A 21,961-nucleotide genomic window follows, 5' to 3' on the forward strand; every position below is an offset into this window, starting at 1 on the left:
TGCTGACTTAAATATTGATACATACATATTGCATGTTTCTTGTGGCCGATGCACGTGAGCGTCCCGATGCAGACGACGAATGCTCTCGGGCTCTCGATGTTGGCTGAACCTACCAGCGCTGCATTTAGGCTTTGTAAATGTACTTTGTAAATAGTCTCCAGTCTTAATCGTGCGTGCGCACAACATTTTGGTGGAGGGTGCGTGGAATGGCATTCCACATCCTCGCCACTGAGCTCCGCAGCGGCCGCACCCTCCTGCTTTTCGCCATGGCTCCCGGTGCCGACACCTCGTCTCCTTATACTCCTGCGACCCCGACAACAACGGACGTTACGGTTACGAATCCCCGCGATCTTGGCATATTCTCCGGCCAAGATGATGTCGAAGTTGAGGACTGGCTCAGCCTGTATGAGCGTGTTAGCTGAAACAACCACTGGGACGCTACCATTATGCTAGCGAATGTCCTATTTTATTCGGGCGGAACTCCTCGTGTCTGGTTCCGCACACACGACGACGAGATCTCTAGCTGGGATGCTTTCAAGGAAAAGCTCTGCGACCTATTTTGAGATCCCACCGGTTGGCAGATGGCTGCTAAAAAACAGCTTGCTATCTGCATTCAGTCTTCTACTGAATCGTATGTCTCGTACATAAAGACGCGCTCACTCTTTGCGGGAAAGTCGACGAGAAAATCGCCGAGGTTGACAAAGTCGGCCGCTTAGTGAAAGGGGTCGCGGACGACGCGTTCGACTCGTTGGTCTTTAACAATGTGCTCGCCATCGACGTTACTGTCAAGTAATGCCGCTGCTTTGAGCTTGTGAAAAGCCGCCGCGTCATTACACAGTTCTCTCGGCTCCCTAACACGGCTGCGACGTCGTCTTACGTTGATCTTACCGCTTCACCACCCTTAAATGAGCACGTCACACGTATTCTTCGCCGCGCACTCGAGGCTAGAAATCCTGCGCCATTGCATCCACGCCCGCTTGACCCAACCATTGACCAACCAGCCCCAGCGATCTCTCTCATTCAGGCAGTTCCACGACAAGAATTTGCAAACCAAAGTTTTTCTGCTGCCTGCTCCGTCTCCCGACCTGACGCCCGACCTGTGCCGACTGCTTCGCCTCACGGTGATCTCTATTCCCCTTCCAGATACCGCAACCCTACCGAGTGGAGAACTCCGGGCGACAAGCCCATTTGCTTCCGTTGCCTCCGCATTGGCCGCGTCTCTTACCACTACCGCAGCTCCTGGACGTCGCCGTATTCGAGCTCCTTTTGCCCGTCTCCTCGCCCATATGCCGACCGGCACCTTTACTCGCCTCGCCGCATGCCTCCTACCTCCCACGTATCCGTCGAGGTCAGTCGTCCTGCTCGCTGAGTTGTAACCTCTGTCGTCGACTGAGGAAGGTTCTCATGCCTCCTACTACTTGAGCCGTAGGCATGGCCGATGGCAGCACTGTTGACGTCACTGAAATGTCTATTTCCCGTATTAGCATCGCCGACCGCCGCGTTCCTGTTCTTTTTACAGTGCTGACCAACTTTTCCCATGGCCTAATCCTCGGACTCGACTTTCTTACGGCGCATTCAGGTTTGATCGACTGTTCTGCCGGTACCCTTCGCCTTGAACTTCCTCTACTTGCCAATATTCGGGCCGAACGGCCGAACAACTTGAGTACGACCACTTTCGTCCGCCTGCAGCATAAAGCCTTGACTTTCGTCCATTTGCTGTCACCTTTTTCTGTACCCTATGGTGATTACGTCGCCATACATCTTCCTGATGTCGTTTTGATGTGCAATATCACTGTACCCCACTCCGTCGTCACCGTCGCCGATAGCCGCACATACCTCCCCGTCGTCAATTTTTTTCCTGACAAAGGAAGTTCTACTTCAAGGCATATCGGTTGCAATGCTGCCTGCTACAAGAGGTGACCACATCACGACGTTTTCAGTAGACTTCTGCTCAGATTCTTCACCATGTCCCCAGGATGCTATTTGCCCTCACGCAACGTTTCATCCCATGATTGCTGCGGACCCATTACCTGAACAAGCAGCAGATCTGTGTCGCATTTTCGTATTCTACCACGACATCTTCAACGTCAGCATTCGCCCATTGGGCCAGACTTCAATTATTAAGCATCACATAAATACTGGTGATGCCATTTCTATTCATCGCCAGCCATATCGAGTTTCTGCTTCAGAGTGTAAGGTTATTCAAGATGAAGCGAACAAGATGCTTCCTAAAGGCATTATTGAACCTTCGTAGAGCCCTTGGGCGTCGCCCGTAGTGCTTGTTAAAAAGAAAGATGGCACGTGGCGTTTCTGCGTAGATTATCGTCATCTAAACCGCATTACTAAGAAAGACGTCTACCCCTTGCCTGGCATTGACGACGCCCTCGATTGTCTCCACGGCACCAACTACTTTTCATCAATAGACCTGCAGTATGGTTATTAGCAGATTTGTGGATGAAAAAGACAAGACGTGATCGCGTTCGTCAGTCCTGATGGTCTTTATCAATTTAAAGTTACGCTTTTCGGTCTATGCAACGCCCCAGCATCGTTCGAACGTATGATCGAATCTTTGCTTCAAGGGTTCAAATGGTCAGCATCCCTCTGCTACCTAGATGACGTTCTCGTATTTTCGACTACATCTGAGACACAACTTCATCGCTAATAGCCTATTAATTCCCTTATTTTGGCATGCAACAGCCGCAATATGTTGATACAAAAATGATGACAAAGCTGTATAAATATATTTTTTTGACATTTTTAGCTGTAAGTTCCAATAGAGGTGGTCTACTTAAAATGTGAATGGTTGCACATTTTATAGAATGACTTCTATAAATTTCTTGCGTATATCTTAATTTGAGTCATTTTTTTCTCTTAGACGAGAAAAATATTTGGTCCGAACTCCATATAGCTCCTATGACTAGCAGATAATATTCACTGCAATACATGCCTTGCCGTGACGGAAGCATTATGTACTGCAATTTTTTTTTTCGGAAGAGCGCTGCAGAAGAGCTTTAGGCTGCTGTGTCCCCGTTTATTTAGCTACTTCAACCTCTTATATCGATTAACAGAAAGTCAGTCGTACGTTGAAAGTTGATAATTTTACTACCAAACAAGCAAAATAACCTCGCGTGTCAGAAGTTATCGTTATGAAAGGCGAGGCCATTGTCGTTTTCGATATTGAAGAAAATTATCACTTCATTGATCAGTATGCTCCCCATTTTGTTGATTAATATAAATGAAACAGCCACCGTTCATACAAGAGTCACTCACTTCTGATGAGATGAAAGAAGCGGTGACATCCGTAATAAATCATCTGTCCTCATTACAGACTACCTAGAACATGTCACATAATGCGTCTCAGGGTTCCAAGCTAAAAGTCTCAATATTTGCAAGCAGAATTTTCCCGGAATTAGAAAACTATGCCACTTTCTTGATGGAACTTGGTTCCCATACAAAAATACGAGACATTTTCGATAGCTCTGTTACGAAGAAGCCGACTAAAGTATCTCTGTAAAATACTATTTTTTGCCACTTTGCACAGTGCACTTGCTGTAGTATTGGCGGCACTCTCAAGGCCTTTCTTGACTAAGGCAAGATTCTCACTACATATTCCAACCAGCATTCTAGGTGAAATAGTAAAATTCGGTGGATCACGACCTAGTGCGCCATGAAACAACGTTGCAGAAAAAGATCGAACAAGTGCCACTATTCCAAGGATCTTTATCAGACACGGGCACATAACTCCACCCCGTTCCTCCACCGTCACTATCCGTGGTAAGTGCAGGTCATGGAAGGATTTGAAAACGCCCGTAGTTTTCAGACCCTATCTGCAACACAAAATTGAAAAAAGGACACGGCCTTCAGAAATTGTTCAGACTCCGCACTGATGCACTGTGATCGCACTATTATCCCACAACCAAGACAACGATGTTGTTCTTGCTAGCCTGCTTTTTCTTCAAATAATTGCGCTAACCAACTAGCGGAGAGTATCGGTTTTAAAACTGATGGTTTAGGACGCCGGGGGAAGGGGGGGGGGGGGGAGGCTGGAGACGTCAGCAGTTTTCCGCTCGCTTGGTGCGCTTGCATTGTATAGCAATGGATATTTTCGAATTGGAAATAAACAAAACCAGCTTATCTCTCTCAGACAACCGATGTCTCAGTAGACTGAACTTGTTAAATTTACAGCTTCATGGAACTTGGTGATCACAGCTATTTGGCCGAAGGCTTATGCTAACCTTGCTGCCACGGCTGTTTGGTGTTCGAAATATGGTTTGACTTGTCCGTCAGTCCCATCACACTGACGACACACAACCACAATTATTGTCGTTGTTAGGTCACCTCGTCGTCCCCAGCTTCGTCATTTCCACAGCGTGAAGACAGAAAACTATCCTCATTTTTTTTTATTTTAACTCATCCCAGTGAATCAATGTTCACTTAGAATCCGAGTGCGCGAACAATTAGTCTTTCGGAATTTTGTTGCACTCCTTGCAGTTTTTTTTTTTTTTCAAACTAGCAGTTCTGAGTAGCTAGTGCAAGGCGTTGGTTTCCACCAAACTGCGAGAGTGGTGGTGTCTGTGCAAGTATTTCGGAGACCTGAACGATCGATACTTTAACAAAACACGACTACATTATGTGGGCACCGCTGACACATGACGATCGACCCTATTTGCGGAGCAGTTTGCTCTTGTGAAACGAGACGGCGCTTTCGGCGTCGCGCCGCACGCTGCCTCAGCGAAAACGCACGAATACTGAGCCATTACCGCTTCTGCCCTGGTATTGTGCAATAAGCTTTCGGAAAAGCGACTGGGTGTTCGCCGGCACACTGCGCTCCATTCATGCTGCAAAATATGGAACGGTAGATGTAAGACGTGTCCAGCAGTTGCCTGCAAAAAGAATGGAATGAATCTGTGTGACTAATCCCACTGACCACTACTACACAAGAACTGCGTGTGTTCTCCGAGGCTTTCCCCGAGCATTAAAAATGACCTCATCCCCCAGCCTTCTATCGCTAACCTCCAAAATAAAGGACTCCGACCCCGTAATGTTGGCAAGAGCGAGCAGTACTCCTTAAATGGTGACAAAGCGAGTAGCGTCACGTCCTGTCATGGATGTGTACAGATAAAGTCCTCGCACGTTATCTGCACACATCCACCCCAACGCACACGCCAAAGACATGCCCCTTAAAATAAGTAGGCGTATCAAGTATCACTGTGCCGAAGAATAGGTGACGGTGACTTTGCTTATAACACACGAATGTTCCAAGCTGAACGCTTCGTGAAGGTCAACAGAGTAAGCGAGTGTCTAGCGATAATTAGCGTTTACTACAAGCAATCACAAAGCACAGTACGTCTACGTCCCAAGCCTTGTGCGCAGCAAGAGCAGCTCTACCTGAACTGAGACCGCCCGCGAGCAATTAAGCTGAAAATAAACTATCAAATAGAGACCGTACCAAGGAACGTTGCCGAGTGGGAAACATGACAACGCGCTGCTTCAAAGTGTTTGCCAAATAAACAACGAAAAGCAAGACACACTGATCGTGATTTAATTCACACGCGCAAAGATGGGACAGTTCGTAATAGATTTGTAACCGCGTATAGTACAGTCACTGTATACGCACCTCGCGCCGTTCGGACATGCCGTAACGAGCTCTGAGAACGCTTCCATGTCTTCTGAAGCTGGGGCCAAAGCATCGTGTCGTTCACCCAATCACCGTCTAAGATATCCGCTGAAATAGAAGCACGCTGAGGCACGCCGGCCGTCATGACATCCATTGTAATTACGGAAGCAGCTGATGCAAGCAATGGACGGGCCAGCACGTGATAATTTATGGCGGCGCTCACGGGATGGCTCTGAAAAGGGTCTATAATACTTGATTGCCTTCACTCACTACGGGGAACTGGACAGTAATCCGTGCACGGTGACCGGGACTGAGACGCAATAACTTAAAGCTATTCCAAACATTTCTATTCAAATTATGCAATCAGCCCTCATCGATTGGTCAAAAACTTCTGGGGGGCACCCCCAATTCATCTGTCTGTCACGCGAAGTCCCTAAAACCGCGATAGCTCCCCATATAATATGACGCGAACACACTGATTATGAATGATTTGACCTAACAAAAAAAATGTTATTTCTGATTCGACGCCTTTTCGCCATTAGCCCTCGGCTATTGGTCTTCTCCTGCCAGTCACTCGACGTCACAAAACCGCAAAAGCTCACCGCCTTAAAGTGACGTGTACGCCTTAAAGATGCATTATTATGCCGATCTAAATTGAATTTCTATCTCAAAAGCCGCAGGCTGCCCCGTTCCGAAAGGGAAAAAAAAGATATCTGCCGCCGATCGCTCAGCCACTGGCTACTCGCTTCTGCCAGAGAGCATGAGTTTATTTGCGTATAATAAAGCTTTTTGCATGGCCATGTGACGTTTTCGAGCACATTCGGCACGTTTGCGACCTCGTTCTGCGAACTCTTTGGGATGACCCGTTTTAGCGGCATTCTTAAGCTTCCGTTGCATGCCGCCGCGATTTTCGTCCAACCACCGCAAGCTAAGTAAAGCGGACCAATCGCAGACGCCAGCACCCCCTTCTTCATCCGGTTATCGGTTTTCAGGGCAGTGGCCCGGCCCCATCGAATCCCTCTCCACTTGAGCGTGCTCCTCGCCTCTTGTCAGAGAATTAGATAAGACAAGCCGCTCAGTGTAGGCAATGTTATTCGTTTTTCAAGCAAACAAAAGTGATCTCCTATAAACGAGGAAAGCGTTTGATTCGTCTGTCCAGACAACCCTGCAGGTGACCACCCAATGCTTGCGTCGGTAGCTACGCAAATTTGACGTCCGGAGACTGGAATAAGAACATATTCGAATAGTTTTACTTTATGGGGCCCTGCGGCCCTATAACGTTAACGATTTATAGGAGGTCACTTTGGTTTGCTGGATAACCGAATAAAATTTCCCACACTAAGCGGCTTGTCTTATTTAATTGGCTGAAATATATACGAAGAGCACGCGCAAGTACAGAGGGAATCGATAGGGCCGAGCCAGTGCACTGAAAATCGATAAACGGATGAAGAGGGTGATGCTAGCGTCTGCGATTGGTCTACTTTCCTTGACTTAGCTTGCGGTGGCTGTTCGAAAATCGCGGCGACATGCAGCGGAAACTTAAGAATGATGGTAAAACGGATCCTCAGCAAAGAAGAGTAGGAAGAACGAGATTGTAAACGTGCCGAAGGTGCTCTAAACCGTTACACTGCCGCGCAGAAAGTTTCGTAATACGCAAATAAACCCATGCTTGCCGGCTGGTGCGAGTAGCCAGTGCCTGAGCGATCGGCGGCAGCCATCTTGCATTTCTTTCGGAACGGGGCAGCCTGGGGCTATTCAGAAGAAAATTCAGTTTTCTTCGGCATATTAATGCATCTTGAACGCGTACACGTCACTTTGACGCGGTGAGTTTCTGCAGTTTTGTGACGTCGCGTGACAGGCAGGTGAAGTGGGTGCAGCCCGAAAACTCATGACCAATAGCCGAGGGCTAATGGCGAACAGACGTCGAATCAGAAATAACTATTTCTCTTTTGTTCGGTCAAATCATGCACAATCACTGTGTACAAATCATATCAGATGGGGTGCTTTGGCGGTTTTGGTGACGTCGCCTGACAGGCAGGTGAATTGGGGGTGGTCGAACAAAGTTTTTGACCAATAGCTTAAGGCTGATTGCAAAATTGGAATCGAAAATTTCGGAATAGTTTTACGTTATAGCGCCCCTGGTTACAGGGTGATTTCTTGGGGGAGGAGGGGTGCCGTCGTGTAAAGAATGTACCAACAAAATGTTAGAATTAAAAAAAGCCCATAGTGGACAATAATTACAGCATACTCATCGCATTGACATGGAACTTAACAATGCAGCAGCGTCTTTTCCTGTAGTTCTTCGCTGTCATGCTCGTGAAAACTACGGCGGCGGCGGCACAAAGGAGGCGTACATGAGAATGATGACAATAAACCTCGAATATGGCACGTACCCAAAACAGAGGCTACGCCGAGAATAAAACCCGCTCGCGAAAAACAACGACGAAAGCGTCGACAACGTCGCGTAATTTACACAGCAGCCAACAGTATTTATGGCCCGCCAGGTGCCCTGTATAGCAGCACTGCAAATGTACTACATAGGAAATGCTTCTACGAGCGCAAAATGCTACGGGGAAAGAATTCGTGGAAATCAGCGATCCGTCGGGGAACTGAAGCCCGAGGCAACTGGTGCGCTGTCGCTTCTGTAAGGAATTTGTAGAATGGTGACGGGACGCCCGCTGAAGACGGACATAACGTTCGCAATATATTTCGCGCGTTCCTGCGTCTGCGGCCGAATGGAAACATATCATTCCGTTTTACCAAGCGGGTTAGTGGTATGCAAAGTAGCGCATGCTCAAATAGTACGCGTGTTTCTGTGGTCATATGGGCAGAGAATCGGAATGTAGTACTCGACGAACCTATGGTTCAGACACACCTATCAATAATCAGAAACGCCTAAAGGATCGGTAATCAGACTCGCTTAAAGGGTCAATAAATGCGTTTCGTACTCGGGCTTAGGTTTATACCTTGCCTCGAACCATAAGCCCGATTCTTACCGTTGTTAGATGTCCCATGGGCACTTAGAGAGGCTAAAACAAAAAACGGGCTTCAAGAGCCATCGTGACGCTTCCCTCCTTGTTCCTCCATAAATTCGTGCGGCCCGCTTCCACCTGCTTTTGTGCGATTCGGACACAATTTTCTCGGGACTATTTTACCAATGCATGAGAATGACATTGCAGTTGAAAGAAATCTAAGAGTTGGAGTGCACCGGCGTTGTGACAACATCAACTTAAAATCAGTTAGTGACGTCATAGTACCATGTCGATGCTGATCTTTGGGCATGAAATGAAAGACAGGAATCCTTTTCATTCTTTCTCAGAGCTAATATACCAACCCTTTAATGCCAAATAAATAAATCTGAGATCTTCCCAACACAAAAATAAGCACTTATTTTTGCCTGCCAACGTTTAATTACACAAGTTAAAAAACGCTGTACACATTAAATGCGATGTCAGTCATCGTGCTCAGCATCGCAAAAACCAAAGATACAACGAGACACCATTCTGTACTACAGGCTTCTGGGTAATTAAATCAGCTTGGCACTGAATACTATCATCGATGACTGAAAATGCGTCGTTGATCTCCGCTGCGTTCATTCCGCAGTCGGGAAATGCTTATATTTTTTTAATTGTATCCTGTGTCACTATACGCGAGTGTGGTAGCATCACGATGTTTTCTTTCGGTGTATGTTGGTTAGAAACTCGTCAGTACCAGACTAGGAAATGTCGGGAGGTTCCATAAGCCGTTGTTTACCGCTATGATTTGATTTTTGTACAACCGTTCGGTTGGTTATTTCGAACCACAAACGATGCTTCACAGAAAACGTCTTTAAATGAAACAGTGAACTAACCTGAAAAGTTTCTTCAACGGCTTCAGCGTCTGCGGAAATTTCATGACGTTTACATTGCACATATCACCCGGAGATTTTTTTTAAATTCTGCTTGCTTGTCGGACAGATCACCATTCTGAAAAAAATGGAAAAAAAATTATCTGTCAGGGTTTCTCTACACTGAACCTATTTAGCGAAGTTATAGTTTCACCACGCTCTCATCGCTGCTAAGTACCTCGTGCCTCAACCAAACCATTCTTAGTCTTGCAGGCGAGGGTGACGCGGAGGCAGCACGCTGCAAATGCGGTCTTTAGACCACACTGGAAAACCGGATTGTTTATATATACGTAATCAAACTTGAGGCATGCCACAAGGTTAACAGAGCAAGTATTTAATTTCAAGAGTTTCTACCGGTGGACCGGTGTTCATCAGCGTTTACAAAAATTGGCACTTCGGCACTGATAGTGTAGAGCGGACAGTGTGCTTGGCCGTTCTTGAACGGGGGGAGAAATGCAAAAATGTCCGTGTACCGTGCATTGAATGCACGTTAAAGATCCCAGGGCTGGTCGCCGAAATGAACCTGGAGTCCCACGCTACGACGTGCCTCATATTTAAATTGTGGTTTTGGCACGTAAAACCCAAAAATTTATTTGGTTTCAAGTTGCTTTGACAGGAGGCAGAGAAGGAGAAAATGATCGCCGAGCAGCACCAGTGCGCGTGTCACCGCTGTAGTGGGAGAGAAGGCAAGTTGAGTAGGGCAGTGTCGGGCAGAATAAAGAAGGCATCCGGAAGGGACACGAAAAGGCAGCAACTTGTGGAAAGGATCACAGTGTCACAATACACATATAAGAGACACGGCACATTCCGGCGATCATTGTGGTCAAGCTGAGGTGGGTTCCAAAGTTAATACATCCCTGGCCTTACAGCGTTAGTGAGCCTAGTTCGGAAGCCTCCATGTAAGCGCTCTGTTCGAACGTTTACCGTACAACTGACACCACGTCAGCTCACGCGTACTCCTAGCAGAAGCAATGAGCCCTTTAGAACAACTGAGCCATACTTATTAGTTTCCCAGTGGCCCCCTGAGGCACACGTGGAGGCAACTGCAAGCGGTAGCCAGCGCCTCAATTTTTGAAGAGAGAGCAAGTATCCACGCTCGCCACTCTCACTGGATATCCCGGAGGCACGTCCGCCGCCCCGGACTCTCATCGATTTAGCACGCGTTCAAACTTACGGATGAAAAAAAAATTCTCTCTGCTCGCGTACACGGGTGTGTTGGAGACCAGATCGCAAGAGAACGACGCTCATGCGTTCAAAGGAGTAACCGGGCAGTCGAATGTGCCTGGAGATGGGTAAATTCTGGAGTCATTTCACACGCGCCGTGGTTGTTAAACCGCAGGCTAAAAGGAATCTCTGGTTGTCCGGTTTATTCCTGCTTACACACCTCGCATCGACTTCTGTATATGCCTTTACTGGGATAACAGTCAAGATTTTCGTTAATTTTATATACAAAGGCCGAATGCGAAGCCTTAGCTATGGCTGTTCTTATAAGAGGACAAAACTTGCGGTGATGGTTGCCAGACGGTTGACAACCCTTGGGCACGTTGGGCTTCTGTGCCCTCGCTCTGACTAACCAATCTCTCAAATATCTGTTTATTAAGGCGGATATCTCCAAGTTCCATTTCATATCGTGAAGGTCGTGAGTGGAACCCACAGCCTTTGGTGTTTATTAAGGAGAAGTTAATTAGGCACTCGAACCCACGACCCAACATGGAGATATTGGTTAACTGGCCTCCAACCTTAATCCAACTGGAATTGGAATCCAATTCCAGTTGGATTCCAATTGTCATTGTGGAGTTCGGGAGTCCAACCCACTACCTTCGGTGTTCATTAAGGCAAAGTGAATTAAGGCAACCTTAACTGAGATAGAGTTAAGGCACTCGAACCCATGGCGTTTAACGGAAGTCGCGCCCTCTACCTCTGGTCGGAGTCGGCCCCATTTAGAGATATGGGCGAACCGGTCCCATCTACAAGTTGTATTCCAATTGACATCGTGAAGGTCGATAGCCGAACCCGCGACTTTTGGTGGGAGTCGAAGCCAATATATTTGGTGTTAATTAAAGCGAAGTTAACTAGGGCGCTCGAACGCATGATCCAACAATGTCATATGGGGGAACTGGCCATACCTCCAAGCTAGATTCCGAATCGGGAATGTTGATAGACGAACCCACTACCTTTCGATAATTAAGGCAAGTTTAATTAAGCCTACGTTAATTAAGCTACAATTAATAAGGGGACTCGAACCCATGGCCTTGGTGGGAGTTGAACCCGCGACCTTTTGTGTTAATTAGGACGATGCTAATTAAGACATAGTTAAGTTAGACATAATTAAGGCGCACGAGCTCACGACTTTCAGTGAGAGAAAACAAGTGGTGAAAACGAGTACTTGTGGGCAATATTTCTGACGTTCAGGACTGGATTTTAGTTCCTCCGTGTGTCGCTCAAATTGTGCAGATTCGGAGCAGATTCTTCTGCAGCGGATCAGTGACGCGCCGTGGGAACTGAATGAGGCGTTCAGCCATGTCAAGGTCAAGGTTACCTTTTATCCCCATCTTCTGCTACTTCATATCTTGGTGCCAATGAATATTTGAATTACGTAGTGGAATACAATCAAACATAACGGAAATCAGGAAAAAATGAGACAGAAACGGACAAAGGAATAGGAAGAGTGCGTTGCTGGAAGGTGAATAGGAAAGCCAATCGCCACGATACTTCACTCATCCGCCTAGCCTAAAAGCTCACACTGACCTATGTTGATGCGGTAAAACAGGTTATAAAGCACAGGCGCAATCACACGTCTTGCCAGGTGTGTGGAGGCCAGTCAACCACCCTGCCCATGTCTCGCGCTAAATGCTCACCGTATTTTCTCAATCTCTCCCCTCGGCCGTCATACCTTGCCTACACATCGGTGAGCTCGACTAATTCCCTTAAGCACCTGCACCTCACGCTTGCGAGACAGTTTCAGCACGTTCAACACATCGAGAGAATTTCAAAACCTCAAACTGACACATAACTGCTATCGCCAACGACGGCTTGGATAATGACCCGTCCGCAAAAATAAAGCTATTCTATCTCTCTCTCTCAAACATACAAACCCGGTGAAACATTTTTACAGCTGCGCGCGCTTTCACGTACCGCGGTTATAATCCAGTCTCCCTTCGCAGACAAGCGTGACTTGAAATCTGACGCTTCGCTTGAGTCTACCGGTTTCTGGCCGGTGCAAGCGCCGCTGGCGGGCGGGGTTCGAGCGGCGTCGCAGCGACCACTGCGGGCGCGATTTCCGCGTCTTCCAGCCTCAGCGTCCAGACGAGCCGCGGGGGCCTCGGCTCGCTGCCGGCGACGGGGTCGCTCAGCACTTGCCACACCAGGCGGGCCACGCGCTGTGGCGAGGATGGTTGGCAATCCTCGGGTCGCACTCGGAGCTTGAGAGGCCGCCCGTCCAACAGTCGCGTCCGCAGGCCGCAGTACGAGACCCTGCGGGTAATCAACGTCTTTGATAGCGAAATTTTGTTGTAGCATACGTACATGCTGTCGGAAATCTGTTTTGCCCGACTTAATTTTATTACCCCACCCCCCGTGCACTTCTACTTTGAATACGTACATTTTTAACCCCGCGCACCCTCCACCTTCAAATACGCACATTTTTATTGCCCCTTAACGCAGCATTCCCTTCCTTGTCTTGTATTGCTTCCTAATGGCCTTTGCGTGAGCTACTTCAAACGAAGTGCAAGCCGGCTACTCCTGTGCATTATTAAACTGAGCCCTCTATGGCCGTAATCTACCTATCAGTGATACCTCCCTCCCAAGCCCGCAGTCCCCCTTAAAGGGGCCAGAAACGGTCGTGCGACCATTTTCCCTTTATTTTTATGAGAGCAGAGGACCTACCATGGTTATACATGAAAAGAAACTATGCTCTCGGCGCACATTTTAACTCTGAATTTCAATTTCAAAAGGTCCTCCTACCGGCAGGAAATGTCATTCTAGTATGGCCAGGACACACGGGGTCCCCACTACGTCGTTACTTCGAAACAGTTCGAGACCAAATCAGACGCTTCACTCCGCGCGCTCTAGCAGCCAATGGCGAAGCAGGGACATCGCCGTTGAACTATGCCCGCACTTCCTTCAATTGTGGAATAAAAAAAGCCCCGTTTTTATTGCTTCTTTGCTCGTTCACGCCTTTCTCGTGCAGGTTTTTGTTTAGATGGTGTAAAAAAGCAGCAGCATACCAACGAGGCGAATATGCGAAAACGAAACAACGCATAGCGGCCACGACGTATTTCACGCTCTTGCAGTCGCTTCCAGTGCTTGCAGCAAGCATAATAATGGCTTTTGGAGTGTGGTACCGTTTCTACAGGAGAGCCGTTTCTTGGAATTCGAGCTCACGGGAGTTCATGCGAGTTCAGTGTCGCCAGACGGTTCTACGGTTCCAAAGGCTGTACGTTTCAAATGAAACATAAAAACATTCAAATGCGAATTTTCTAACGCGCAAAATTCTCTCAAATTTTGCCAGCTAGCTGTCGCGCATGTACGGCTGAATCTGTAAAGCAGAATTTAAGCTGAGAACCTTGAAATGCCATGGCTGCTTAGTTTTCGTTTCTTTAATCTCCAGCTTCGCAGAGTTAAGAAGTATTTCGCTGCAAAGACGGTATTCGTCATTGTTCGAACAATATACAAGAAACTAACAATACAGCCTATGCCTCATTGTGCGTTATAGCAGTTCATAATAATAGAATTCGTAATTCATGGACGCGGATGCACCACAACAAACGAATGTCCACACTTAAGCTGTAGGCACAAATCACAAAATAAGCAAAAGAGCGTGGAATTTCTCACAAAAGCTGTGTTCGCTCAAGAAGTGCGGCGAAGCGCAGTAAATTTCTGAACGCTTGAAGGAATGAAAACAATAAGCCGCACTCACGTGTAGCCGAAGCTGTCGAGGATGGCGACTTTGTCGATGAACCATGAGTCCTTCCCTCCGTAAATCCATCCGCGGTATTTGGTGTATTTGATGACTATCCTCGTGATGTTGACGACAGCAGGGTGAGCGGCGACAAGCACCTTCTCACCTTGGCCACCTCGCAGCTCCTGCGAATCACTGGAACACAGAAGTTTGCCCCTTCAAGCGCCGCCAAAAGACAGGGACAATACGAGTGAACGCAAACAAGCCCTGACGTCAACGAGTGTCTCCATCTGAGATGGGGCGGCAAGCCATCAGGTGTTTTAGAAAAGACTAAGTGACAGAGAAAACCCAAAAAGCAAGAAATTGGGCTCGTTGCTGCTCGTTCATCTTGTAATTCGCTGAGTGCAACTGAGTATAAGTAATAGCCAGGGTAGGGCACACCACATACGGCGCTCTGTCGTCCTTGTCTTGTGCGTCCTATCGACTTCGAGTTCGACTGAATATAACTAATACAAACAATAGGACACACGAGGCAAGAATGACAGAGCGTCTTGTCTGTTGTGCCCTAACGTGGGTTTTAGTTATGGTTAGTCGAATTCAGCTTATAGTAACATGAAAAATAGCACTAAGGGTGAAGGCACAAGGTTTCAGGCAACACACTATGCTGTGGCTTATGCAGGGACTTGCGTCATAGTTGCTAATAAATGGAATAATGAAGTGTAATTCCCTAATAATCTATAAACAATAATTTTGGTGGCATGCTATACTTGCTAAATCTTAGCCAGTAAGAAAGCACAGCTTCCAAATTTACTAGACATCCTCTGGCTTTCACTAGATACAAGAAATCTCCCCTGAAAATGTACGGTGAAAAAAATAAATGTTCTCCCAGTCATTCTTTCCCAACAGCATTTTTACACGGCATGCCAAACGTCAACTGGAAGTCGACGCTGGAACATCAATGCTGAAGAAAGGCTTCTAGGAACTACTTACTGCTTGCCACCGAATTTCTATCAAGTGGACTTGCTTGCTCTACTCTCTGACTGGAATATCTTATTCACAACAAAATCTCCCCCACACACGGTAATTAGGAAGCTACTTATTGTATTTACACAATGATTCCATCTCGTAAGTACTGTATGTTAAATCGTGACGTTTGCTGCCACAAACGTTTTGCTACCACAAAAATTGGGTATTCATGCCTTTTACTCTGCGTGTCCAAATAATATTTACTTGAATCTGATCCTAAGCACATAGCACACAAAACAGGCGACACTCCTGAAGAACCAAGATGCTGTGCGCACTCTGAAACTTATACAGGAATAACAGTTTTTTTCTGTATACATAGAGGAACCCAGGACCCGATCTATCTATTACGGAAGTTCAGTTATGTTACATACCTTCACTGAAATGTACATGAGCGTTCGGGAAATCTTTTCGTTCAGGAAAGGCGGGTACAATGCATATGACTGCTTTTTTTCAGTGTGTAGCCTAAACAGAGACGTGTACCTTTAAAACTTTAGCATTACGACAGCTTCAATAATCACTTTTTGTGACTATTTTCGTGTCCCGACGCATGAACTATTTCATTTTATTCATTACTGTTTCAGAGCTGGGAGGTTGCTACATTTCATTACAAATTACATTACCCTTCCGAAATAGAGACTGGCATCCACACATGTAATGCAGAGACAACAAAACTATTATGGAATTTCTCGATATTGCTAAAGTGTTTCCTGTGTGGAATTTACGCAATGAATCATACGGCCTACATCATAGAGACGCGGCTTGCCAGTTTTTGTTACTGCGACATTTCCCAGCACGATGCGCCTACATGTGCACGTCCGGATAAACAGCATAAAGTTAAACTGTTATCTCGAATAACACCATACTTGTAGGCACTCCGGCGAAAGAAGGTAGCATGAGGAACCGAAAAAATATAGAACACCGAAAATATGGCATGATGCTGTCATACCTTGTCATGGAAAAAACAATCAGTGGACTTAAAGTGCAGATAGTCACTAAAATATGGAAAGTTAACACATAATAAGAATACGCTCAAGAGTCAATCTGTACGCTTAGCTTTTTAAGAAACCATACAAAGAAGCAGTGACCATGGTGCTGACAAAGACGAGGCCCTTTGTCGAAACGTTGGCTTCCGCGACATTTCTTGTTCAACCACTGCTCAGCGCTTCAAGTTTCTGTCTTTCTGTTAAACTCTCCCTTCTTTTAAACAAACACATAAGCCACGCTGACACATTTCTCCAGCACCTACACTGCATCATGTAGAAGTGTTGAAAAAAATTCACTTATTTATTCAAAGTTAAAACCTCGTACAGTCCATCGAACTCTGTCATTATGAAGACAGGTTGTCAGGTATAAGTTCACACATGAGTTTACACTAATACGCTTCGTATTTAGGATCTTATCCAACGCGAATGACAGAGCGAATTCGGAGGAGAGGAGCGAAGGTGAACTACTTTGTACATGATGCTTTCTTGTCCCGTTTCGTGCGATGTTTTCGTTCTTAGCCCCTACTTGTTCTCCAAGCCTTTCGTTGACTTATGCTGCTGTCATTTTTACATGTGCCACCTGCAGTAATCAATAAATTGAAAGAGACGCTGTAAATGCTGTAATGCTGTAAATGTACCCTACTGCAAATGTATCCAGGCAAATGCGCTTACGACCAGGTAGACAGTTTTGTGCTTCGACAAAGAAAACTAGTGCTAGAAACAGCAGTGCCCTCCCTAACACGTGTGTGGTTGGGGAACTCATATGGCGAGTGGCATGCTTACATTTAGGAGGCTAATTTCAAGGGAGTGAAATATCACATAACTTCTGGAAAAAAAGTTTGCAGCACCTGAAAGTTAGGTTATTTTTAGAAAACCCACGTTAACGCTTGATGTCACGCGCAATTTACACCAACTGTTAAAACCAGAATAAAGGGTGTTAACGAATTATAGCCACAATTTCAACGATTCTATAACTTACAGTCTAAGTTGCGTATTAAATAACAGTTTCTTAAAAACGATGCAGAAATTCTAAGGTTTTTGATCACAAGTGAATCACTAGTGAATGACTATGCAGTCGCCATGTTAGGAAAACCTACGCGTTCCTTGGTTACAGTAGCTCCTCAGGATGAAATAAAGTTCGTTGTCGATCCGTCTGTCTGTCAGCCTTGGTTACTATAAAGTAGGTCGTTAATCAGCTATACCTCTCGACTGAAGTAGTCACTGCGCTTGCGTGACGCTCGGTGGACATACCGGAGAAAATTTTTACAGACAGCTCTTCGTCGCCTGTGCACAAATGTACTGAAGGTGCGCTTCTCAAGGAATACCTAGTGGAAGGCTTAGTCTATGAGTGTATCTACAACTTCCGCCAATAGGCGACTTTGTGCTCCACTCGGTTGGCATGCAGCAAACGCTAGTTTCAAAGGAGGTGTTCATATCATCGTCATCATCATCAGCATCACGGAGTCGAGTTTCAGCGGTGAATGTGGGAGTGTTTCACAAGAATCGCAGTTGGGGAGTTCTTGTTTCGTGATTTACACCAATAGAGTAACGTTTATCAGGCACACGTATAGAGTTATAGAGTGAAACTTTCCCAGTGCTTATACCAGTGAAAGCATTTCGCATTCCGTATTGCATTCACGCAAACTGGTATTATTATACCACACAACTACTGATTACTCTTACACCGTACCATGCCGAAAAAATAAACACCAGCTGGACATGCTCTGTGTAGCCAATGGTACTATCATTCATCAGGAATGATCTAGACCAATGGCTAAAACATAATATAAACGCAAAATGGGAATCACTGGACTGCAAAAAGAAGCGAACTGGACAAGTATTCTATCGACCACAACCTTTGTCATAATTCTTCATGTTGTTCCAGGAAGAAGAGCAAAGGAATTGCTAAATATCGCGATACCTTCACTTCTAAGTTGTTGCTGAAGTAGGCCGGTATAAGCGAAGTAGATTTTTTTGCAAAAAAGGAGCTGCACATTAACCTTACAAATACCCCTCATCTCTTTGTACACCTTTTACTGCAAAGAACAAAAAAGTAATGACTAGGTAGTGCCTCAACAATTTAGGGACCTGTTTCTTGGAGACGTAGCGCTCGTATCGTGTAGCTACCATACCTGGACGATCATAGAGTGTTTAGGCAAAGAAATAAGTTATATTCTGGCAGGGCTGATGGCAGAAAAGATTTGCAATGTTGGCGGACAGGCCGCAGTTGACATCGCGAACCTGTGGTGCAAAACTAGCTGTCCTACTTTCGATGCTTTTTGCCAATAAATAATCCTCAAGAATAAAGCTTTTTTTGATACTTTATGAAGAAGTAAGTCCCTAAAAAAGAGTGTAAGCTCTCTGTCTCAAAAACGATCATTCTCAAAGGACCCGGAACTTTCATCGCGCCTGCACTTTCAGCGTGCCTGATTTATTGTCGTTGTGTTTGTACGTTTGTGCGATTCACAGAGACAATGGAAGCAGATAGTTGGTTGGTTGCATTTTGCTGCTTGCCCTATCTAGGACACTGCTACCAGGAACACGGGAACAGAAACATACAGACAAATGGATGATGCGCAAACTTACAACGCTGTTACAGGCCAGTTATATAAAAATAAAGGGTGCTGAACGAAATGTTCAGTACGAGAATTGGTTCAAAGAAAAACAAAAAGAACACATTGAAAGTCGATGGTGCTCCCAAAGGCCAGTCATAAAGATGACAAGCAACCACAACGCATTCTGCGTGATTGAACTTTCTGTCTGTGTTCACTGTACGGAATGCGTGCTGACTCACTATTATCTGCACATAATATTAAAGAACGCTTCTTTCAAGAGAACAAAATACAGTAAAGAAGGGCATTCTATTTCCCCTTGGCTGATATTCTCAACCAGCTTCTATTCCGGCGGCCGTGAAGGTATACATCGAAAGCAGTACTTACGTTGTCACGCTGAACGTCTCGTTGGCGCCTGATTCGGCGAAGAGTTCCAGTTCGATTTTGCCCCACGAAGGCTCTTGGCCATCAGAGCTGTTAACAACCAGTTTGTATTGACTTGCTGAAAAGAAGGAGAAACAACAAAACGTCGCAATACTACCTATTACGCTTTCGACTAGTATTGCTATCTCGCTGAGGAGTTACACTGTCGATCAGGCATTTCTTATGAATTGAGGCAGTTGTACGAATTTATAAGACGTTCGCTGACTTTCTACTTATGAAACAAAATTTGTTGTATTTCAGGCAATTATTGGCATTGGTGATCGGATCTTATCTAAACACGGAACTACTTGAGCGGCGTAACTTCCACTGAGAACGTGTTGAAAAGCAGTAGGAAACATCAAAACATTATTGTGCAATCAGTACAGCTGGGCATTCGTATGATTTATCAACTGTATCTCTTTCCTAAATGAACTGTAGCCTTTCCCTAAAAGTATGCGCTATGATTTCGAAATTCTGCTAAATTTTAAGTCTTTCGAATTCTTTCTCCATTGAACTTTTGTTGATAAATAAATTACTCAAAATATTACGATGTAGCCCACGTGAGATTACAGAAGCACTGTTATCGTGAAGGAAGATTCAATGTTGATTATGGTGTTGCAGAAACTTTCATTCTGTATTGTAGTTTCTGTATAGGCAGCCGTACATACATTTTGTTACAACTGTATTGTGTAAAACAGTTTCATGTATACTATGATTTGCTGTAAATTTTTTAAGTATTGCTGTTTAGCATTCAAATCTTGCGAAATTACTTTAATCTTCATGATGCTCGGCGAGCTTGCTCTCTATGTGCTTGTTGTTATTTTATGTATCATGGGGGCTCTAATTCTTCTTAAGTGACAGAGGTCACATTTGCAGCGAAGCTTACACTCTCATCCGCGAGATGAAAACAAATAAACTTCCATAAAAAAATAAGAACAGAAACATCATCTGACAGTGGCCAAAAACGGCATATAGTCCTGAGCTGCACAGCGGTACTTATTGCTGTTTCGAATTTACCTTAGCCTTGATTAACTTTTCGAACTGAGGAATTAGATCCGTATAAGCGTCTTTTTTCTCGAAAACTAACAGTCTCGAATTATAGGCACGCTTCTTTTTTTGCTCCAAATGATTCTTCTATGTGTGTTACGGTCTTCAATTTTGGAGAATGCCCCACCTTGTGCATTGTTGCGTCGACTGCGCACACGCTAAAATTACATTATTTTCTCAAATGAGTGACGTGCTTAGCGAAAACTGCCAGAATATCAATCAGGCTTTTCTTAATTAGATGAAGAAAGCAGTAAGTGGGCTGAGACATTGGAATGACTTTCAATGTACACGATCAGCAAGTTATGTCTCTGGCACTCCTTATGTATTTGCTTTGCCGACAAAAAACCCTTCTCACTCACCTAGAAAGCTTAAAAATAGTTTCTCCTTCTCATCTGAATTTCTCTTCCACCCGTAGTCGCCAATCGTGTGCTCAGACGTTTAAACGCAAACATAATACATAATCGGAGGTATTTTTTTCATTTGTTGCACCTGCTGACTTTCCTGTTTCCTTTTGTGAGCACTGTATGTACTGCACTTATTACCGTACATAACGGAATGCCAGACACTTAACGCAACATTTTCTGGTTGGGACAACAGACCCCTGTCGGAGCAGGAGTTCCTGGTGCCATGAAATAGCAGCCAAAGCACACTTCGAGCAAAAAATGTGCTCGTGACATCGTTAACGGAAAGCGGCCTGACTGCCATGCTCTAGAACTACATGAAAGACACCCGCGCGTTGTGACGCAGATGACTTCATACTGAATACTGAGGGGGGCAGCGCACAAAGACAGAACACAAACAACCATAAAGAGACAACACAACGCTGCTTCTCCTACTTCGTGTTCTGATTTTGTGTGCTCATTATTCAGTATGGACGCACACCAACACTTGCTCAACTACCTGCTTTAGCGACGCGTATGATGCGTGTGCGCAGAACACGTGCGCACATCGCAGGTGTACGTAGTTCACTGTGCACTGTCATCGTCAAGCGCACTCCCTTTCCCTCTCTAACTTCCCTCCCCTTATTTTCTCGCGTCTCCTTTCCGAGCACTGACCACAGAAGGGCGGCTCCTGGCGGGTCATCAGGAACATGCGCCCGCGGGCTCGAGACCGGTCCGCGAAGTACCCCATGTAGCTGCAGTCCGTCGGCCGCTCGCAGGGAAAGCACTCGCCGCGCTGGAAGTGCTCGTAGCTGGCGCACGTGAACGCCGGAAACGGACACTGCGGGTTCGCCGACTCGGTGAACAGCTGAAGCGCGCGACGGTGATGGCACAGGCTCTGCCAGTGGCCCCCTGCAGGTGGTAACGAGGAGGCAGTGGGAGGGTGGGGATTTCTTGGAACCCCACTTGATATCTTCACGACTACGTCGCTTAACATGGTGCCATCACTCTCAAGTAGGGGAAACACAGACATCGCTAATACCTGGAGACACCGTGCTTGCAAAAGACAATATTGATGGGATAAATGCTTACCACGCGAATTTTTTAAAACTCCATAATATATGGAGCGAAGTAGGTAATCACGCAT

At 45.8% G+C, this 21,961-nt stretch overlaps 1 protein-coding gene across 1 annotated transcript in view; it reads right to left on the reverse strand.

The window, feature by feature from the left end:
* LOC142584801 (pancreatic triacylglycerol lipase-like) overlaps positions 1-21,961 on the reverse strand; it is a 61,447-nt gene that overhangs the window by 2,741 nt on the left and 36,745 nt on the right. Inside the window, exons 7-11 of the mRNA XM_075695076.1 lie at positions 21,490-21,726; positions 19,352-19,466; positions 14,422-14,598; positions 12,639-12,977; positions 9,468-9,582 (exon numbers count right to left, since the gene is read on the reverse strand). Coding sequence (XP_075551191.1) covers positions 12,704-12,977; positions 14,422-14,598; positions 19,352-19,466; positions 21,490-21,726 — 803 coding nt within the window. The 3' untranslated portion in view covers positions 9,468-9,582; positions 12,639-12,703. The remainder of the gene's footprint in view (positions 1-9,467; positions 9,583-12,638; positions 12,978-14,421; positions 14,599-19,351; positions 19,467-21,489; positions 21,727-21,961) is intronic.

The sequence above is a fragment of the Dermacentor variabilis genome, chromosome 6, assembly GCF_050947875.1.
Source record: "Dermacentor variabilis isolate Ectoservices chromosome 6, ASM5094787v1, whole genome shotgun sequence".
NCBI lineage: Eukaryota > Metazoa > Arthropoda > Arachnida > Ixodida > Ixodidae > Dermacentor > Dermacentor variabilis.